This window comes from Leopardus geoffroyi, chromosome C1, assembly GCF_018350155.1.
Source record: "Leopardus geoffroyi isolate Oge1 chromosome C1, O.geoffroyi_Oge1_pat1.0, whole genome shotgun sequence".
In the NCBI taxonomy this organism is placed as follows: Eukaryota; Metazoa; Chordata; class Mammalia; order Carnivora; family Felidae; genus Leopardus; species Leopardus geoffroyi.
The window spans coordinates 28437988-28458938 of NC_059328.1; the positions used below are offsets into that span (position 1 = coordinate 28437988).

The window sequence follows — 20951 nt, forward strand, 5'->3', positions numbered from 1 at the left end:
AAGAGGCGGTGAGGCACCCCTGGGGCTCTTCCCGCGACCCCGCGGCCTCTCCGTGCCTCCTGAAATGTTCTGTCCTGTGTGGCTTCGGGCCCTGCGCGGCACCCCCTGACCCCCACCTGCAGTGATGGCACCGAAGCTAGCATTCTCACAGCACCCTCCGGGTGCCAGGCTCGGCTCAACCCTGGTCTCATTCCATCCTCACACCAAGCCAGAGCTTAAAGACCGCACTGCGTCCATTTTGCTGCTGCTCGAACGGGCTCGCAGAGGCCGGTTCCCATCGCCAGAAAGAAGCGGAGCTGGGGTCCAGCTGAACTCTGGCCGGCGTCACGCCCGAGTGTGGGAAAGGGAAGGCGGGGGGACGTGGCAGGCAGATCCCGACCATGCCTTCCATCCCTCCGGCTGGCCCACGTTCACGCACCTGCTTCAGGATCTGGGCGGCCATGGTGTGGCTGCAGTCGAAGATGATGCGGAATTCACGGCCCCGCTTCATCTCCTTGAGTAGGGGGCGTGAGTCATCGGAGTCAAGGGGGAGCTGGCGGATCTTCAGGCGAATGTTGTACCTCGATGGGGCCATGATGAGCTCCTGCAGTCGGATGAGCCCTGGGAGGCCCCGGGGTGCAAAAGACACATGTGTGCACACAGGTATACACAGCTGGGGGCATCTCGGGTGTCCACACACGCCTGCGGCCACAGGTCTGGAGACACACACAGATGTGGACGCGTGGCCCACAGAGATACGTGCGTGTGCACAGACTCAGTTATGTGTCCGGACACAGGCACCGGGCTGTGCACACGCAAACACATGTTTACATGGACATGCGTACTTTGATACGGACATACGCCTGGGCTTATTCACATATGTAAATAAGGGCGTGTGCAGACACAGAAACACATACAACACGTGCAGATCCAAAAGTAGGCACAGAGAGACAGCAAGTCCCCACTGACCATACCTACCCGCTCCCCTCTAAACTAGAAGGGGGTACACAGATTTACGGAGCCCAGACCCGAGGCCACCCCTCTTCATCACCCCACCTGCCACACTGAGAAACGTGGGACCTGCCTCCAGGATGTGGCACGAGTGGAGGCTCCAGGCTCCTCTGTACCAACTACTGTTGGGACTGTATAAGCCCACGTGGTATTTGTGTCCCCCAACCCAAGGACAGGCTACCTCAGTAAACCCGACCCATTTTTTCCAGGCTCAATGGAATCGCTTCCTCCGTGAAGCCTACCCCTACTGCTCTGTCCAAACAAAACACCCCCTCCTCCAACCCGATGGCCTCGCCCTCAGCACCTCGTCTCACCCCCTACCCTGGGTCCCCGAAGCCTCAAGCACAGGGCCTGGCGCTTAGGTGGTGCTCAATGCAAATTTCCGTAATTGAACTGACTTACTGTTTTTTTTGTTTTTTTTTTTTTCTCCCCACACTGAAAAATCTATCCTCCACCTTGGCATTTTGCGAAACCACTTAATCTGGGGACTTTCAGGGAAAACTGAATGTCACTTCCTGGAGACAAATGGCTTACTTAGGTCTAATTAAGTTCATTTCCGTAGCTATTTCAAGGTCCGTTCTTGCTGACTCCCCTCTGTTTAGCCTGGGAGCAAGCCTGCTTGCTGCCCTCCGTACCTCTCCCCACTGCAGGGAGGGGCTGAGTCAGCAGGGGCCAGGGTCCCAAGTGGGCCATCCCCTCCTGCCCACTAGGCTCCCCGCCCACAGTCAGGGCTTAGCATCTGTGTCCTAATTGTGCTGTCCACCGGCTACAGGCCATTCCCCCTCGACAGTACTCGGGTTCTCCTCTGGGGAGCAACTCCACCTCCATGCTCGCACCACATGACTCAGGAGGGATCTACCCCCAGCTCTAGGGGCACAGCATGCGGCCCCAGCCTGGCCAATCAGCACACACATTCCTCCAGGCATAGGTACGGGCTTAGAGATGGGTATGTGACACGAGCTGGTCCTATCAGAAGACTTCCAGAAATGGTGCCTCAGCCACTGGTAAGAGCTACCGCCCCTTTTCCACTTCACTCCAAAGAGGGAGGAAGTAACTCTGGGCATCACCACACAGAACCTGAGAAGGATTCCAAAACCACAAAAGTCAGGACAAGTAAGTCCTAATGATACCCATTTGAGCCTCTGGATCAAATAGTACCTGAAGCTAAAATTACTCCTGAACTCTCCAGTAAACACAGCCAACAAAATCCACTCCTCCGTTTTTGTTTGTTTGTTTGTTTTTGCTTAAGCTAGTTTTCTCTGGATTAGAGTTTGCAATCAACTATTTCAGTGTCCCTTGTCTGGACAGAGTCCCCACACACAGACAGCCTACTTTGAGAGCCTTCCAACAGAGCATCTGGGTTTCCAAATGCATTTCTGATACAAATGCCTAGATCTGGTCAGCCTCTCCTTTCCATTCCTGACGGCTGGTCACCAGGACCAAACAAGCGTTGCCATGGCCACGGTCATCAGGAACCCCCCGGTCTCCTGGAAGGCCTCAGACCCAGGTGCATGGGCTGGCAGAGGGCTCTGGCATCCTGGAATGATCTGGATCAAACAGGGGTCACAGTGCTTCCTAAACTTGATGGGGCACAGGAACAAGGGTATCAGTCGACCCTCGCAGAAAAGGGAGGGGCCTCGAGCCCCTCTGGAACACACACCCAGCCTTACCCTCCCCCCCCCAACTAAACCCAGAAATTCTCAGTTTGGGTGAATGCCGCTGCCCGCTCACACCTGTTACCCTGCAAGGCTCGGAGTTTTCACTTTGCGCCCGCTCGCTCGGTGTTCAGAGTCATGCCCAGCTTCGGTAGGCAGGCACGTGGGCTTTGGGGATCCAGGACATGAGGACGGGGACAGCCTGCATGCTGGAGCAGAGGCCACCAGGGTCTACCTGTCAGCGAAGTGCATTGCCCCGTGTAATACACAGTGACCCACATTCTCCAGCAGCAAATGTCAGACCTCCTTCTCATCAGCGTATTCCCAAAGGAGACCAGAGGCTCGTCTCAGCGCCCCCCACAACAGAGGATGAGGCTCTTGGCTTGCCCGAGATGAGCTTTTCTTCCTGGCTGCCTCCCTAATCAATCTCTCTCAAAATATCTGCAGTGAATCATGGTTGTTGGACTCATGCTTTTCACTTACAAAGCACTTCTGCATATTCATTACCCTATTTAACCATCTCCCTGTCCTAGAAGGCATGTAGAATAGAGACTTTTCTTCCCAACGTTACAGACGGAGAAACTGAGGCTCACAGAGGTCACATGGTCTGCCAAGGTTTCGCAGCATGCTAGCAACGGGATCAAGATTTGAGACTCAACCTGTTGGCTGGCTCCTACAGTGGGGCCCTTCCCTCCACCCCAGGTTTTTCCGAGACCCTTCCTTTCTTTTTTTTTTTTTTTTTATTAAATTTTTTTTTTAAACGTTTATTTATTTTTGAGACAGAGAGAGACAGAGCATGAACGGGGGAGGGTCAGAGAGAGGGAGACACAGAATATGAAACAGGCTCCAGGCTCTGAGCTGTCAGCACAGAGCCTGAAGCGGGGCTTGAACTCACGGACCGCGAGATCATGACCCGAGCTGAAGTCGGCCGCTTAACCGACTGAGCCACCCAGGCGCCCCCCGAGACCCTTCCTTTCATTCTCAACACCAGTTTGTCTCTGGGTGCAGATCAGGTTGTGAAGGCGACCACCTGTCAAAGGTCACGGGCCAACCCTGTTGGCTCCTGTAATAATCACTCTTGAATATTCTGTAACTGAGGATCTGGCATCCCGAAATCGTGCGCCAAACTAATGGCCGCACTTGTCTATGTTCCTACTCTCCCTCTGTTTCTGAGTACACGAGGCTCACATTATAACCCCCAACATCTGTGTTTTGCTTCCTGCCCCACAGAGGATGTCTCCGCCTAACAAATCCCACCTGTCGTACTATAGGCTACATTAGGGTAATAAGATAATTAAAGTCTCCGGAGTAAAAAAGGCTCGTGCCCATGCTTTCCGCTTGCCCCTGCCTGCTGACGGATCCCGGTGCTTCTCCATGAGGCTCTGTGTGCCACGACGTGCCCCCTCCCGCTTCTAGGCAACTGTAAGAACTCTTCTCTCAATGGCATTGACCTCCCTGCGTCATCAGTTGGTCATCCGCATCTGTGGGGTCCCCGGGTACATTTAAAAAGTATTCTCCCTTAGGGAGCCTGGGTGGCTCAGTCGGTTGAGCGCTCAACTTCGGCTCAGGTCATGATCGCATGGTTTGCGAGTTCGAGCCCCGCATCAGGTTCTGTGCTGACAGCTCAGAGCCTGGAGCCTGCTTCGGATTCTCTGTCTCCCTCTCTCTGCCTCTCCCCTGCTCATGCTCTGTCTCTCTGTCTCTCTCTCAAAAATAAATAAACATTAGGGGCGCCTGGGTGGCTCAGTCAGTTAGGCGGCCGACTTCGGTTGAGGTCATGATCTCGCGGTCCGTGAGTTCGAGCCCCGCGTCGGGCTCTGTGCTGACAGCTCGGAGCCTGGAGCCTGTTTCGGATTCTGTGTCTCCCTCTCTCTGACCCTCCCCCGCTCATGCTCTGTCTCTCTGTCTCTCTCTCAAAAATAAATAAACATTAAAAAAAAAAAAAAAAGAGTTCTCCCTACAGTAGATTGCATTGGTGACCCTGGTTCTTCACCCCTCCCTAGAGGCACACCTCTGGCCACGTAACTTTGCAGCGACCTCCAACTGTGGGCAGGTGACCTGCCCCACTAATGACACTGGACCCAACCATGTAACCTGTGTTGGCCAACGGGGTATTAGCAAGCATTGGACACCAGCCGCTCGAAATGGAACTGCACGCTGGGTTTGGTCTCTTGCGTCTCTGCCACCGTCATGACATGTCTGGGCTAGCCTGCTGGTGGAGGAGGGGCCCGTTGCCCCTGTCATCTCCGCCAAGGCCGGTTTACATCAACCGACCGCCAAATGACCCGCAGGCATGCGAGTGATCCAGCTGAGACGAGCACGACCGCCTAGCTAACTCAGCCAACCACTGACCCTGAAGACTCGTGATCTAAACAAATACTGTGTTAAGCCGCTCCGTTTTGGGGGCGGTTTCTTACACAGTGTTATTGTAGAAATATTGTAGAAACTGGTGCACCGTGCCCCCTTCTAGGTGGGCGAAGAGAGCCATGATTTTGTTCAGGGGGCAGTGTGCCAGTCCCAAGAGGTGACTGGTGATTGGTTAAGAGCCGGTCAGTGGCTGGGGCGCCTGGGTGGCTCAGTAGGTTAAGCGTCCAATTTCAGCCCAGGTCATGATCTCACAGTTTGTGAGTTTGAGCCCCGCATCAGGCTCTGTGCTGACAGCACAGAGCCTGATTCAGATCCCTTCTGCTCCTCTCCCTCTCTGCCACTCATGCTCCCTCTCTCTCTCTCAAAGATAAATAAACATTAAAAAAAAAAAAAAAGAGCCAGTTAGTGGCAATCTGTTTCCTATTTGAACATGCTTAGGGTAGTAGGCACAGACTCAGCGAGCTGGACAGATGGTCTGTTGGAAGGTTCTGAGACAGATTTTCCTTCTTGGTAAGAGGCATGATTCACATTAAGAAAAATCCCGTTGGCTCCTACCTCTTTCCTTCTACTTCCTGGGGTATCATCACATGAGGATGTGATGGCAGGAGCTGCGGCAGCCCTCTTGTGACTATGAGAGGGAAAGCGAGGAGAACTGCAGGGATACTGACCCAGCGTCCTGACTCTGTTGAGCTGTTAAACCGGCCCATCTCTAGACCTCCTGTCAGTCAGATAACGAACGAAGTGCTTATGGCTTGAGTCAGTTTGAGTTGAGTTGTCTGTTACTCCAGCCAAGACATCGGAAAGCACAAAGCCCCCAGAGCAGATATAGCCAAACCCTGCTCTTAAGTGCTTCCCACTCTGGGGCTTTGATGACCCGCAAGCTGACGTTTTGAAATATCCTGACTCTGGGAACATACCTCTTACCACCCACTAGTCATCATCAAAGTCAGATCATTCTTTGACCGAACCCCTAGTACCCACTGTGTTCTTGACCGAACCAGCTACGCCACGGACTCCCCCACGTTTTGAGATGTTTGTTAAGCTGAATGGAACCAAACTGAAAATCAAGTTGAACTCACCTAGGCTGCTCTGACTGCTCTGCGTCCGTGACACTCCAGCTACACCTTTTCAACGTCACTCCGTTCACATCCAGTTCTTCCCTTCCCCCACCGGCCCCAAGCTCTCTTCCAAGCAGCCCCTCGAATCCAGGCCTCCTTTGTTCCTGCCTGGATCGATCCGGCCACCTCTGCTTGCCTTCTTGTTCCGGGCTCTCCCTGCAATCCTCCCTGAGCATGGCCGTCACAGCCACCTTCTAAAACTCTGCTTTCATTATTCTACCTCTTTGCGCTACAACGCTCAACGGGGTCTTGGCTGCTTCCAAGATAAAGTCTGAACTCTGAAGCTAGACAGCAGAGACCTGGCACAGCCTGATATGCTCTGTTTATCTGACCTTTTCCTCCCACCCTCCAAACGCGAATCTTCTCCCCCAGCCAGGCCCTGCTCTCGAGAAAGCTGCGGTGCACGTCCCGCCTCCTCATTTTTGCTGGTGCTGCCCCCGCCTCCTGTGATTGCCCTCGCGACTGCTCTCCCCGTCCATCCGCCCTCAAGGCCTAGCTCACGTCTCCCTTTCTCTAGTAAGTCAGCACAGATTAGCCAAGGCCACAGGGCCTCCTCTCCCCAGGGGCCTTGGCGCTGACTGTATGTACCTGTCGCCAGATTCTTAGCTCTGATGGCCTGGAATGACCAATGACCTCTGGGTACGGACTCATGCCCCTATGATATGATTAACTCCTCGAAAGAAGATGGGGTCACCACATCCTCATTCTTCTTCCTTACCGGTGCCCGGTACTCTCTTCCTGCAAAATTTAATTATAACTTATTTCCTCTTGGTTTTTCAATTCGATTTAGTTCAGTTCAGTTCAACAAGCACTTAAAAACTTTTATGTTGTACCAGGCCCTGTGCTAAGCCCCGGAGGCACGCAAGGCTCATGTCCGGACAAGGAAGCAGGCTCGAAGCCACACTGTCATTCCCAGCAGTGTGCTAAGACCGATCGTTTACAGGGCTGCCCAAAACATTGGCGGGGACCCGGAGCCAGGTGCCAGTGCCCCTTAAAGGCAGACGCCTCATGCTGGGGGCACTGAACCGGGGTGGGGTGCCCTGCCCTCCAGGATCTCCTGTCTGGTACTTTGGGCATAGCAGGGACTCAACAGATGCTCGTAGAATCCCGAGTTAAATAGACAGCTTTTCTGAGGGATTCTCTCCCTATGATTCCCACACCCCATTAGGAGGTAATCAAGAGCTGACATAGAATCACAGGCAGCAGAGAGCTGGAGGGCTCTTTCCAGGCTGGATGCGATAGCTCTCGACTTGACACGTGGGCAGAGAAGGGCCAGATGGGTTAAGTGACTTGCCAAGGTCACTCTCTCTTAAGAGGCCAGGCTAAGAAATGTCTCGGGACTCAAGTCTTTGGAATGAAAGAGGAAGCGGAACAGCTAGCGAGCGTCAGAGCCGGCACGCACGCACGGGCCGGTCCGAGTCCCGAGCCGGGTATGTTTGCTGCAGGCAGGAATGTGAGCCGTTAGCGCGCGGCAGGTCGGGCATGGCTGGGCAGGGGTGAGTGCAGCTGGTTGGTGGCTGCTGAGCGCAGACCTGAGCAGGCTGCAGGGGTGGAGGCAGGAGCGTGGGGAAGGTGGGAGTGTGGCTGGTGAGCCCGAGACTGTGGGGGGAGTGCAGGGGGGAGTGTCCGGGTGACTAGATAAGGCTTAGGTGTGAGTGTGGATCCTTCTCCGGGGACAGCTGAGTTGGGCGAGCAGACAAGAGCCTGACCCTGGGGCTCTGCCCGCCTCCCTCCCTGCCCTCAGCCCAGCCGGGCCCGGCTACCCACCTGTACTGTCGTCATAGACCACGGTGGCCGATCGCCACTTGAGGTACTGGACCAGGTCGAGGATGGCGTGGCTGAGAGAGGCGTAGTCGGGGTAGAGGTTCACGTAGAAGGTGTCCTTGTTGTCCAGTGGGTGGTGCTTCCAGCGTAGCTGAATGTGGGGCACCTCCAGGGCATTGCAGATGGACTGGACTGCGTTGGTGCAGGAGCCCTGTGACGGCCCGAAGATGGCCACCACCCCCAGCGCCAGCTGGTCACAGGCTGCGGTGGAGGGAGGAGGGGAGACAGGGAGCAGGGGTCAGTGCCGGGCCTCGTCAGGCTGCGGAGGGTGGTGGGGTGGGGGGCTGCGGGCATGGGGACGCAGGGATTTTGACGATCCCACGAACACGCTGGAGCCCTCGAGGGCGGATGACCGAGGCTCTCTCTGAACCTGTCTCCTCATCTGGAAGCCGGGGTTGCAATCGCCCGGGCTCAGGGCATCACAGGAAGGCGGGGCGAGATCACGCGCACAAGACCCTCAGCACGGCTTGTGACACAGAGATGGTGATTCCTTTTGACGTTATCGTCACTCTGTTGGGCACCCCCAGCTCCATACCTGGTCCTGTTCTGGGGGGTGGGCGAAGGCTGAGAAACAGGTAGGACGAAACCCCTCCCCGCTGGGGGCTGTTAAGCCTCCAGCCCCAGCCTGTTCCCCGAAGTCCAAACGTGCGCGTCTCACCTCTCCCTGCACACGGCCACGTGAGTGTCCAAGATGCACCTCAGACCTGACGTGTCCCAAACGCGACTCCTCCTCCCCTCCCAGCCTCCCAGCTCCACCACCCCAGTGCCTTATGGCCCGAACCCTGGTTTTGCACCAACTCCCGTTGCTCTCTCCTATCCCACATCCCAGTTCATCCCGATCTTGTGGCTGCACCATGGGGATGTTTCAGAATCTGACAGCCTCTCACCACTGCCACTATCTGCTTCGGCTTGGGTTACTGCAGGAGCCTCCTCCCGGCCCCAGCCTCCTCAGGGGCCCGCCCTGCCTTCCTTCCTCTCACAACCTAAGGTGTTTATGTCGCTCTTTGAGTCCAAAAGCTCTAGTTTCACCCAGTCTAAAGCCAAAGTCCTTCCAGTGACTGATGAGGGCCTGCTTGCTACACTTCCTCCCCATCCCTGACCCACCCCGGTCCCCATTACCACCCCCGCTTTCCTGACTTCATCTCCCATCCTTCTCTTCCTCCCTCACAACACTCAAGCCCCACTGGCTTCCGTGATGTTCCTCAGACACGCCAAACACACTCCTGCCTCAGGGCCTTTGCACTTGCTGTCCTTTCTGGCTGCAGTGTTCTTCTTTCAGATATCCATAGGACTTCCCCTCACCCCCCCTCAGGTCTTTCCATCTGTGTGGCCTTATTAAAGAAGCATCACTTGCCAAACCTGTAATACGAGTCCCCATTCAGCCATGGTCCCTAAACCCCATACCCTGCTTTGTTTCTTTCCTTAGTAAATGACCACCAGAAGTCTCACTCATTTGTTGACTTTCTCCTCCCACCAGAATGTAAGCACAAGGCAGCAAGGGCTTGATCTGTGTTGTTCACCGCTGTCTCAACAATAAACCGTACCTTCATAGTACCTAAACAGTGCTGAACACAGTACTTGGTCTGAGTACGTGCTTCCCAGCATCTGCTGAGTGAATGTGTGTTGAATCCTTGCCTTCAAACAGTTTGCTTTCTTGGGCGGGGGGCCAAGAGCTCAGGCAGGCCAGACGGCCGATGCTTCTGGGGAGGGCAAACATTGGTGGGCACAGCAGAGCCTTAAATGAGCAGCTTCAGGGCAGCTGCAGGCTCAAAAGGGGGCATAGGCTGATGTAGGGATTGTCTCTAAAAGATCCCTACAGTGGGAACTGTCAGGGGCAGTCAGGGAGAGGGCTCCCCAGGAGCCATTGCCCTTTCTTCTGGCAACTGTCTCTGATTTTTCTTTGGGCTCCACGGCCTTTTCCACTCCCAAGCCACGAGGGTTAAGGCAAGTGCCTTAGACACTGGCCTCCTTCAGGCCACAGTCGTTGGTTTTAATGGTCATGTGACCAGTCAGAGCTAATGGGATGCCATGAGACCTCACGCTGAGAAGGGAGCACTCTCCTGCAATGGGACATGGTTGGGCGGAGAGGCGGGGGGGGGGGGGCGGTAAGATCTGGAGGTGCAGCAGCCACCCTGTGCTCACAAAGCAAGTACAGTGCTTATCTGGGGACAGAGTCATCAGTGGTGGTGAGCAGAGCCAGAGAGGACGAAATAAGAGCCCCTGATCAAGTGGAATCTTGGGCTTTGGTTATATGAACCAACACGCTCTCTTCTTGCTCCAGCCACTTAGGATTTGGTTTTCTGTCACTTGGAACCAGAGGAGCCCTAACCAATCCATCACTAGAGCATCACCAAGCCTGCAGCCACAGGACCGATACTGCATGCACGCGTATGAACATGTGGTACATGCGGGAGGCGAGACACAGCGCCTGAGCATCGGTGCACAGGGGGCTCAGACATGTCCTGGCTGCCCCAAGGGCCTCTGGGAATGACCTACTGTGCTCAGGCCACCCCTGGGCTTTGCAGAGCCCCAGACGAGAGTACAAATGGAGGTCCACATACTATGTGGCCAAATATTTAAATGCTGTATGTCAGTCAAGCTAACAAACTGTCACATAAAACACACCCTTTCCTCCTACCTTGACAAATACACCTTCATAACAACCTGGAAAGTCAAGTGAGAATGGAGACTTCCCATAGGCAGGGATGTGGGGAAAGCAGGCGCAGCTCCCACCCTGCCCCTTCTCTTTTATTGTCGGCTCCACCGTGAACCATAAGGGGTCCTGCACTCTCCACGTGCACACCCCGCTCCCATGTCCAAGCTCCGTCCACATCTGTGCAAACAGCTGCCCTTTGCTCACCCCTGGAAAGGGCCCAGGTGTGTGACCGTGGCAGTATGGCTGTCCCTCTGGAGGACAGCCCCAGGAAGAGGCTCATGCAGGCCTGGACATGGGCTCAGGACCAAGTGGGTAGGAAATTCAGCGTTCTAGATACTTCTAGGACTAGAAGGGCAGGGCACAGGCTTCTGGCAGGCAAGTGCGCTTGGTCCCACTAACCTTTTGTTCTGGAAGGAGACACTGACCAGAGGGGGGTGAGGGCAGCCCCTCCAAAGCACAGACCCAGGGACCCAGAGAAAGGGGCCTCTTGCCTGGGCTAAGGGTGGTACCAATGGATCCAAAGATACAGGGCGTGGGTTTTTTTTTGTTTTTGTTTTTTGAAGTAGGCTCCACACTCCATGTGGGGCATGAATTCACAACCCTGAGATCGAGAGTTGCATGTTCTAGCGACTGAACCAGCCAGGCATCCATCCTTAGGGAGGTTTTGAATTGATCAGAATGGGTGGTCTTCAGGGTACTTTTTCCTCTTCATGAACATCCACTCCCTTCTCTGCCCTCCTGGGACCGGGATGTATTATATAAAGTACTTATTCCCCTGAGATTTGTATTTCCTTCAGGAACACTGGAGAATGCCACTTATGGCCCAGGTGAAAGATACAGCACTCTGCGGGGGGGGGGGGGGGGGGGGGGCGGTGAGCCAGTTATTGTCAGGAGTCTGCTGGAACCACCTGGAACGTGGGACAGGGCAGCCTTGGATGGGAAGCAGCAGGGCCAGCACAGAGAACATCTCCTGGGTGATCAGGGCTCCTCATGGCCAATGCCAGGTGCAGGAAAAGATGCCCAGTGGGGCACGTGGCACCTTCCCAGTACCCGCCCCGCCCCCCCCCCCCCCAGTTGTAGGACTGGGGACCAAGTTGGGGAAGCACTGCTGTTCCCTGCTGTTCCCACCCTACAGTCAAGAGACCTTGGGCGGTGCTCTGTGTGAGATTAACCCCAGGGATAATAAATGCTTCAAAAACAGGAACCCGGGTTTGCTGGTGTCCAATTTCAAGAAGCTCTCCTTTTGAAAAGGGCTTTCGCCCCAAGGAGGCCATGCTCCGTCCTATACACTCACTGCTCATTCATGCTGTTCCTCTGCTCTCTTATGATTCTGCAGAGGATTAGAAGAGCGATATTAAAAAAAAAAGTTAAATTAAAAAAAGAGCAATCTTGAAGGAGGGGATTCTGATTTCGACATCAATTGTGAAGACAATGATAAAGGTAATAGCAATGAGAGTTGTGATGGTGAGACCATACTGTGTGGCTGTTGATGATCGTGGCGATGGCAGTGGCGAAGATGGAAAGGATGATAATGTTGATATTGTCACATGATGGTGAGAGGATGATGACAGGATTGATGATGATAAAAATGCTAGTGCTGTGGCAGTAATGGTGATGACGATGGTAGGAATAATGACGGTGATACAAGTGTTGCTGAGAGAGGAGGTGATGACAATATGACGGTGATGACAGGAATTGTGGTGATGATGTTGGTATTGACAAGACTGGCGATGACGAAGATGCTGACACCACGACAGGGATGAAGATGAGGAGAAGGATGACAGTAGGGGTGGTGATGTTGTCAAGGGTGCGAATGGAGGTGATAACAATTCTGATGAGATCGGTGCTGACGAAGATGTCAACATCATGACCGTGACGATGGTAGGAATGATGGCGATGATGTGGGCACTGATGACATTGGTGCTGATGAAGATGTTGCTGTCTGGCAGTGATTGGTGGTGATGGCAGGTGCTGATGACGTCAAGAATGGAGGTGAAACCACTGTTTCACTGATGGTGATCATAGTCATTGTGGTGACGGCGCACTGGCATCTGTAGTGGTGACAATGGTGGCGATAGGAAGACAATGGCTATACGGGGTTCCATCCTGCCAGAGATGCGGTGATTACATGTCACTGCTGGGTGGCAGTAAGCATCAGTTCTGCCTTTCACCCATTTCTTCTCTTTGGCCTCTCTCCGCATCCCTTTTTCTGTCCTCTCCACGTTCCTTTCAGCTTCTGAGGATCTTCCAGCCTGGAAGAGCACTGCTGCCCCCGAGGGACCAGGGCAGGGGTTACAGCAGCGGCAGCGGCAGCAGCTTTATCCCCAGATGTTTCCAGGGCAGCAGCCAACTCTTGTTCTGGCAGCCCTGAGCACCCACTGTAGTAATTACATTATTTGTAGCTTCAATTTGGAATCCATTTTCTGGTCATTTTACAGTAACTCAGTGGTTCACAGTCATTGCGGGAGTCCACAGCCTGAATGCAGCCCCCCTCCCCCTCTTTCCATGGCAATTGTAGTTATAGCACAAATTATCCCAATCAATTTGTGTCTTAAAAGGAATTGAGCAGCCCAGAGAATAAGTGACGGCAGAGGAGCCTGGGGAGTGCTGGGTCGATTCCAGGCCCGCTCCGGTCAGGCTTGGAAGAAAACACAGGCGCTCTCTGGGCTGCTGGCTCGGGCACCGTTTGGCAGTCACTCATCTTTTAATTTTCCACAAAACATTTAAAAATAAAGACAATACGTGAAAGTCCCTCTTAATGGGGAAAAGGCCTCTTGGGCCTCATGTGGAGGGAAGGACTAATTCAAACAGAGCTGGCGGGCACACAATGCCAGGCTCCGAGCCTCTGCGCCCGCTCACCCCGCGGGGCCCAAGGTGGCTGGATCCAGCTGTGATGGCAGAGTTTATCATTACCAATGGATGAGTTAGAATGAAGCCCAAGGTCATCCCCCAGAAGAGTCCTAACGATGCTCCTGAGGACTACCTTTTTGAAAACCAAAGATCAAAAGAAAAGATAAAGATCACGGAAATCAGGGGTTCCCTGAGGAATGGAGAGTGACTAAAGGGGAGCACAGTCCAACCGCAGAAATGCCCTCAGGGTCAGACAGGGGTGGTTCCAACCACAGCAGGGGTCTATCTTAGGTACATTGTTGGAGGGGCATTAAGGGAAAGTGATGGCAGAGAGGGTCCTCTTCAAAAATGTTTTTATTGAGGGGCGCCTGGGTGGCTCAGTTGGTTAAGCGACCGACTTCGGCTCAGGTCACGATCTCGCAGTTTGTGAGCTCAAGCCCCACGTCGGGCTCTGTGCCGACAGCTCGGAGCCTGGAGCCTGTTTTGGATGCTTTGTCTCCCTCTCTCTCTGACCCTCCCCACTCACACTCCGTGTCTCTCTGTCTCTCAATGATAAATAAATGTTAAAAAATTAAAAAAAAAATTTTATTGAGATATAGCATAATACAGCAAAGTGTAGAGTCAAGACACAGACTCCTATGAAATTTTACATGTAACTGCACTCATGTAACTACTGCCTGGATCAAAATATAAAACATTTCCAACACCTAAGAAGGTTATCTCTTCCCTTTTCCAGAACACACGCTTCATACTCCTCCCTCCCCCAGAGGGGACCACTGTTCATTCACTCAACGTTATATCTGCGAGACTCATCCATGATGTTTTGTGTAGGAAAAAATGTTTTCTTTTTTTTTTTTTATTGCTCGTTCAAATTCCATTGTATAACTATACCCCAATCTGTCCATTCTTCCGTCGATGGGCCTTTATTTCCCACGTTTGGCTATTATCAATAAAGTGGCCAGGAACACTTCCAAACAGCTCCCCTGAGAGGCTCCACCAGTTTTCACTCTCACCAACACTGCGTCGAAAAAATAAACCTCAGCTCCTACCTCTCACCATGCACAGAAAATCGATGTGAGACAGATCATAGAGCCAACTTTGAAAGACAAAACAACAGAGCTTCTAGAACACAGGAGAAAACCTTCATAACTTTAGGACAGGCACATATAGAACCCAAAGCCATTAGATGTAATGGAAAATATGGATAAATCAGACTTCTTCAAATTAAGAACTTTGTTCCTCAAGAGACAGGAAAAAGGCAAGCTCACTTGTGGCACCTCTACGCGATGCGATGCGTTAAGTCCCACAAAGGACTCCTACCCGCCCTATGTAAAAGATTCCTACAAGTCAATAAGAAAATGACAAGCAACTCCATTTAAAAAAATTTTTTTTTTCAACGTTTATTTTTGGGACAGAGAGAGACAGAGCATGAACGGGGGAGGGGCGGAGAGAGAGGGAGACACAGAATCGGAAACAGGCTCCAGGCTCTGAGCCATCAGCCCAGAGCCCGACGCGGGGCTCGAACTCACGGACCGCGAGATCGTGACCTGGCTGAAGTCGGACGCTTAACCAACTGCACCACCCAGGCGCCCCGCAACTCCATTTTAAAAGTGGTCGAAAGCCTCAAAAATCACTCCGGGAAAGAGAAACTTCAGATGCCCTATTAGCATATGAAAAGATGCTCAACATCTCTGGTCACCAGGGAAATACAAAGTACAACTATAATGAGATATCCATCACATGAACCACCAGAAACAAAACTGACTTTACCCGTAGTGTTTGTGACGACGTGGAGCGATTGCCACTGCCATCGGATGCCCAAGGGGTTGGTGCTGTAACTTGGAAAGGTGTCTCGCTGACCATATGGCATCCTGTGACCTCGTACTTCTAACTCCTGGGAGTCTACCCACCAAACGATGTGCACACTTGTGTGCCACAAGACATCTACCAGAACGATCAGGGCAGCGCTACCCTGTGGGCCCAAATGGAAGTAACTCGAATGTCTGACAATAAATTGAGTTTTCAAAATTGTGGTATGTTCATATAATGGGACACTATACAACAATGAAGAAGAGACTCCTGCTATATTCAACATCCTAGATGAATCTCACAGGTATATTATACACGCTGAAGGTACACACTGGTGTTCTATTTACGTAGAGTTCAAAAACAGGCAAAATGATGTATGGCACCAGCCGTCAGAACAATGGTTCTTTAGCACAGCAGTGAAAAGACAAAAAGGTGGGTAATCTAGCAGAAGATATGGACAACAGTCACATAATTACACACACACACACACACACACACACACACACACGCATATCCATGGATCAAGGTTGTGAAAGAAAAGTCCAGAGCTTTATGAGGTGAAGACTTGACCTGGTTTGGGGACTTGGGGAAGGCTCCCCCGAGGACCTAGACGAATGGCAGGGCAGAGGTGGGACAGGGGAAGGGCATTACAAGCAAAGAGAACAGCATGTGCAAAATCCGTGAGGTGGGAGGAAGCATGGCACCCGGAGGATGGCAGGTAGGGCTGGAACCCAGAGGCCGAGGGAGCATATGGCACGAGAGTGGCTGGAAGGTCACATTTGGGCTAGACTGGACAGACCCCCTTGGGCTCTGATGATGTGAGGGAAGAAAAACAGGACACACCATTCAAGCTTTTAAGCCAACAAGGCATGTGGTGGGGGATGGGGTGTGTGTGTGTGTGTGTGTGTGTGTGTGTGTGTGTGTGTGTGGCTTTGGTCACTTGGATCGGTCTGACTGGACTTCCAGAGCTGGGTGGTTCTGTCTCAGGCCTAGTCACCCACCACTTGGCAGTTCCACATAGTTTGGGACTCTAAGTTCCTGCTGGAGGAAGTGCCTCAGAAGGCTCTGGAGTTCTGCCCCAAGCTCAGTGCTGGCTGGGGAAGGTCCCTATGCTGACTCACAAGTGTGCCGCTAAAGAGCTGTCATATTATTTTAGTGATTTTTAGAAAAAAAAACGAACAGAATACCCAGCCTAGCCCTTTGGGGTCATCGTGCCCACGTGAAACTCTGTTCTGATTCCAGGCGTTTGTTCTATGTCCTCACCTTTTCACTGAGGAGTTTTGGTTGAGTTCAGTTACTTTCTAGCTGGACGAGGCCAGGCAGAGGATGCCAGCAGGAACTCTCAGTAGGGAGGTGGATATCTGACTGCACGGCGTTGGCCACAGGGCAAGCGGATAGAGAGCTGAGAAGACACAGGTAGGGAGGGGGGCATACCAGCACAGGGAGAAGGGTGATGGGCAAAGAACCACTCTTCGAGACTAACAGCATGGGGATGCTCTAGTCTGTCTGCAAGTTGGCTCTGAGACTCAAGGCAGCAGTCTCAAAAATGTCAGGGAATCGTGCTCAATGTCAGGAATCCTGGGCCCTTCAGCTCACAAGGCACGGAGGAGCAGGGAGGCGGGACAGGAGCCAGGAGTGGAGAAGGTGCCTGTAGATGTGAGGCCCCTTAACCTGACGACTCGGTGGGTAGAGAGCAAGACAGCCAATGTAATAAGAGCCAAGTCGTGCTAGATACCGTTCTAGGCGCTTCACAGAAGCGTGTCCACTTTACAGATGAGAAAACTGAGGCACCGGGTATTTTGTTCAAGGTCACAACTAGTATCAGCATGGACAAGGTGTAAGGCTAGGCACTCTGGCTCCAAGCTCACGCTACACTGCCTTTCTGTGTTAAGATGTCTACCCACGATGGGGCTTTGGAAAACAGAACCAGCATCAGGAAGCACCTTGGCAGAGACCCAGGAGACCATGATTAGCTGGGAGCCCAGGAGACCATGGAGCCCAGGAGACCATGATTAGCTATTGGTAACCCCTTAGGAAGACCAAGGAGATCTTCCCAAGATACATGAATGATGCTGTCCCTAAGCTTAGCTGACAGGGGGCCTGGGTAACGATGCTCAGACTTCCACGCTCCATTCTCACATCATTCATTCATCTATTCACTCAGTAATTATTTCATTGAGCACTTACACTACTCACCAGTCTTTTAGGTGCTAGGGCTACATCAGCTAACAAGAGAGAGCCTTCCTTTCAGTAGTGTTGGAGAGAAGGGGAAACACATCAAACACACACCATCATTTAGCTACAAATTGTGATAAGGGCCTTGAAGAAGAAAAGCAAAGGGCTATGATGACAAATTATAGGAAGGATGACCTTGTCTTTCCTGGGAATGGGATTCCTTAGGCCTGAGATTTTATAAATAGAGTTCCGTGGACATCTAGGGATATACGGAAGCTATTTCTAGAGTTGTTTGAGCCTCTAAGTTCATTTCAGTTAAATACGCGTGTGTGAGTGTGTGTGTATAAACTATATTTTTAAAACAGTAACAAGAAAAGCGTATGTGTATACTCAAATGTGCTATACGACACACTGGGAACTGTGAGCTCATTCAGGTATTGGCAAGTTGCCTTGTTTTTGTTTTTTGTTTTTTGTTTTTTTTCTCCTGACAATGTTGGAATAAAGTTCTCCAGTCATTTCTGTGCAGTTACAGGAACTTATTGTGAGTGTGTCACTAATAAGGAAGGCTGCAACCCAACATTTATTTTGTTTCTTAAAACTCAGGTGTGGGAAAGCTGATTGGATTTACTAAGACCTATTTTTATGACTTATAATTTTCTTGTTACTGTGAAGCCAAAATAAAGCATGGAAATGTATTGAATGTCAAACTTAAAGTGTTACCCACAGCCTCTGGGGTGAAATCATTGTAGCCATAGAAGCAACTTCATTGTTTTCAGTAGGTCTTTTTATGGCAAGGAAATGTTGCATATTTGAACTTATACATTATCTGTTTTATATGTATTTTAAGTATTGTTATCTGGATAATATTTCAATAAAAAAAAAAAACAAGTTTGAAAATGCCAGCTTCGGTTCAAAGATGTTGGGGATCTGATGCGACCTCTCCAGTCCCATCTCAGACCCCCATCCCTCATCCTCGCCCTGCTCCCATGGCCCCTCATTCCCTCATGGCACCTGCCAGTGGCCTGGAAATTCCTGATGGACAACCTAGGGGATGACACAGCCTAAGCTGAGCTGGGAATGAGGCAGGACCCCAACCCAGACAGAATAGACTCTAAGCTTCAAGCCCACCAAGAGCTCTGGCCTATTTTCAGGACCCTGGATAGCAAACAGGCTCCTCCTTTATCCCCAAACCTGGAAGACAATAGTCAAGGCTGCATACTCACCCTTTTTGGTGGCCTCGAAGCTGTCGTGAAAGTGAATCCTCTGGATATCATAGGTCAAGGTTGTGTTGGGCAGCAGAGTCCTGTTCCTGTTGATGATGTTGGCAGAAAATCGAAAGGCATGCTCCTCGGCATTCATGACCTGGGCGTTGGGGCCATCTGCATACTCAAAGATTCCTCCTGCGAGAGAGAGGTAAAATCATGTGTGCTGGGGAAGGAGGGGCATGCCAACAAAGATGCTTGGCTCAGAAGGTTTTATGGGCAAGATTTTCCCCTAAAAAAATGTTCAACAATATCCTAGATAATTCCTATACGTAGAAATTGTGCCAGAGCATAAGAAATAGGAAAATTCTCCTAGTTCATTTCACTCAGCCAGGGACTGGCAAACAGAGCCAAATAAAATGACCAACTTATTAATATCGCTATGAAAATTTTCAACAGAGTGCTTGCCAGTAGAATCTATTAGAATGTGACAAGGATAACATGACCAGGTAGAGTTATAGTCAATATAAAGAAAGGGTGGTTCAACATAAAGAAATCTATGAATATCATTCCATTACATCAATAGTTCAAAGGAAAAAAAAATAACACATGATCAACTCACAAGATGCAGAAAGGCATTTGATAAAATCCAATATATACTGCTGTTAAGAATGCTTAATAAACTAGCACCAGAAAAGTCACCGCCTTGAAACATCTTTAGCTCAAATCTGCCTTCAATATCACACTAATGGTGAACACTAGAGACATTCCCATTAAAGAAATAAAGGAGGGATAAAGATCCACGCCACACCATTAACCAACAAAATAAGAAAAAGAATTTAGAGGCACACCTCTTGGAAAGAAAAAAAAATGCTTGCAAATGTTATAAATGACTTCCTACAACCCCTTAATCCCCCAAAACAAACACTAGTTAAGAACTAGTAGGAGGGTCGAGTTAGATGATCAGTTAGCATAAACTAACACCATTTCTCTATATCACCAACAATCAGTAAGAAAACCTAATTGCAAAAGATTTCCTTTATAACATTGACAAAAACATTAAATAGCTAGTAATAGAGCAAATAAGAAATATGCAATTTCAGCATTAAAAACGACAACAACACTACAGTAGGGAGATAACAACAGTAAGTTTAAATGACAAGGCATGTTCTGTTCCAGGATGGTTAGGCCCAAGAATGGAGGTGTCAGTTTATTTCAAATTAATTTTTCAGTTAATTTAATGCAATTCCTATCAGAATCATAGAAGGGTTCTTCTTTTACTTGACAAGATGACTGTCAAATGCATCTGGAAGGCTAACCGGGAGGTAACAGCCTGAAGAGAAGAGAGGTGATCTACACTGCCAGATTTAAAATGGATCATAAAAGCCAAAATAATTAAAAACATGTCCTAATGGCATATGAAAATACAGACAGATCCACGGAATGAGATAAAAAGCCCCCAGAGAGAGATTTAAGTGGAGATGAGTATTTAAGACACGACAAAGGTGGCCATTTCCAATCAGTAGGTAAAATATAAATTATTCATTAATTGTGCTGAGACAATTATTCCATTATTTGGGAGAAATTTAAGTTAGATTCCAATCTTAAGCCATATATCAAAATAAGTTCCAAGTGGATTAAAGATTAAATAGCAAGAAAGTCAGGGAAGGAAGGAGGAAAGAAGACAGTATAAAAGTACCAAAAAAGAAAATATAGGTGAATGTTACACAATATTGAGGTGGAGGAGGCCTTTCCAGGAATTACAGTAAAGTCAGAAACCATAGGAGAAACATGGATAACTCTACAGAAATAATATGTATCAAATAATAATCGATCAAAAGTACCATAAACAAAATTAAATGGCAAACATCAAACCTGGAAAAATATTTGTAACTTACTTGGCCGTATAAAAGTTGACGATCTTATTTAAAAAAAAATAAACACTTGGGGCGCCTGGGTGGCGCAGTCGGTTAAGCGTCCGACTTCAGCCAGGTCACGATCTCGCGGTCCGTGAGTTCGAGCCCCGCGTCGGGCTCTGGGCTGATGGCTCGGAGCCTGGAGCCTGTTTCCGATTCTGTGTCTCCCTCTCTCTCTGCCCCTCCCCCGTTCATGCTCTGTCTCTCTCTGTCCCAAAAATAAATAAACATTGAAAAAAAAAATTAAAAAAAAAATAAACACTTAATGAAAAAAACCCAAATACTCCAATAGAAAAATGTGCAAAGGATAGTTCCCTAAAGAAAAAAAAATGACACGGGGCGCCTGGGTGGTTCAGTCGGTTGAGCGTCCGACTTCAGCTCAGGTCATG

General features: G+C 50.5%; 1 protein-coding gene across 4 annotated transcripts in view; it reads right to left on the minus strand.

Annotated features, from left to right (window-relative positions):
- GRIK3 (glutamate ionotropic receptor kainate type subunit 3) overlaps positions 1-20951 on the minus strand; it is a 230776-nt gene that overhangs the window by 72786 nt on the left and 137039 nt on the right. For all 4 annotated transcript variants that reach the window (XM_045476763.1, XM_045476760.1, XM_045476761.1 and 1 more), the window contains exons 2-4: positions 18668-18844; positions 7898-8155; positions 419-600 (exon numbers count right to left, since the gene is read on the minus strand). In XM_045476763.1, the coding sequence (XP_045332719.1) occupies positions 419-600; positions 7898-8155; positions 18668-18844 (617 nt within the window). The remainder of the gene's footprint in view (positions 1-418; positions 601-7897; positions 8156-18667; positions 18845-20951) is intronic.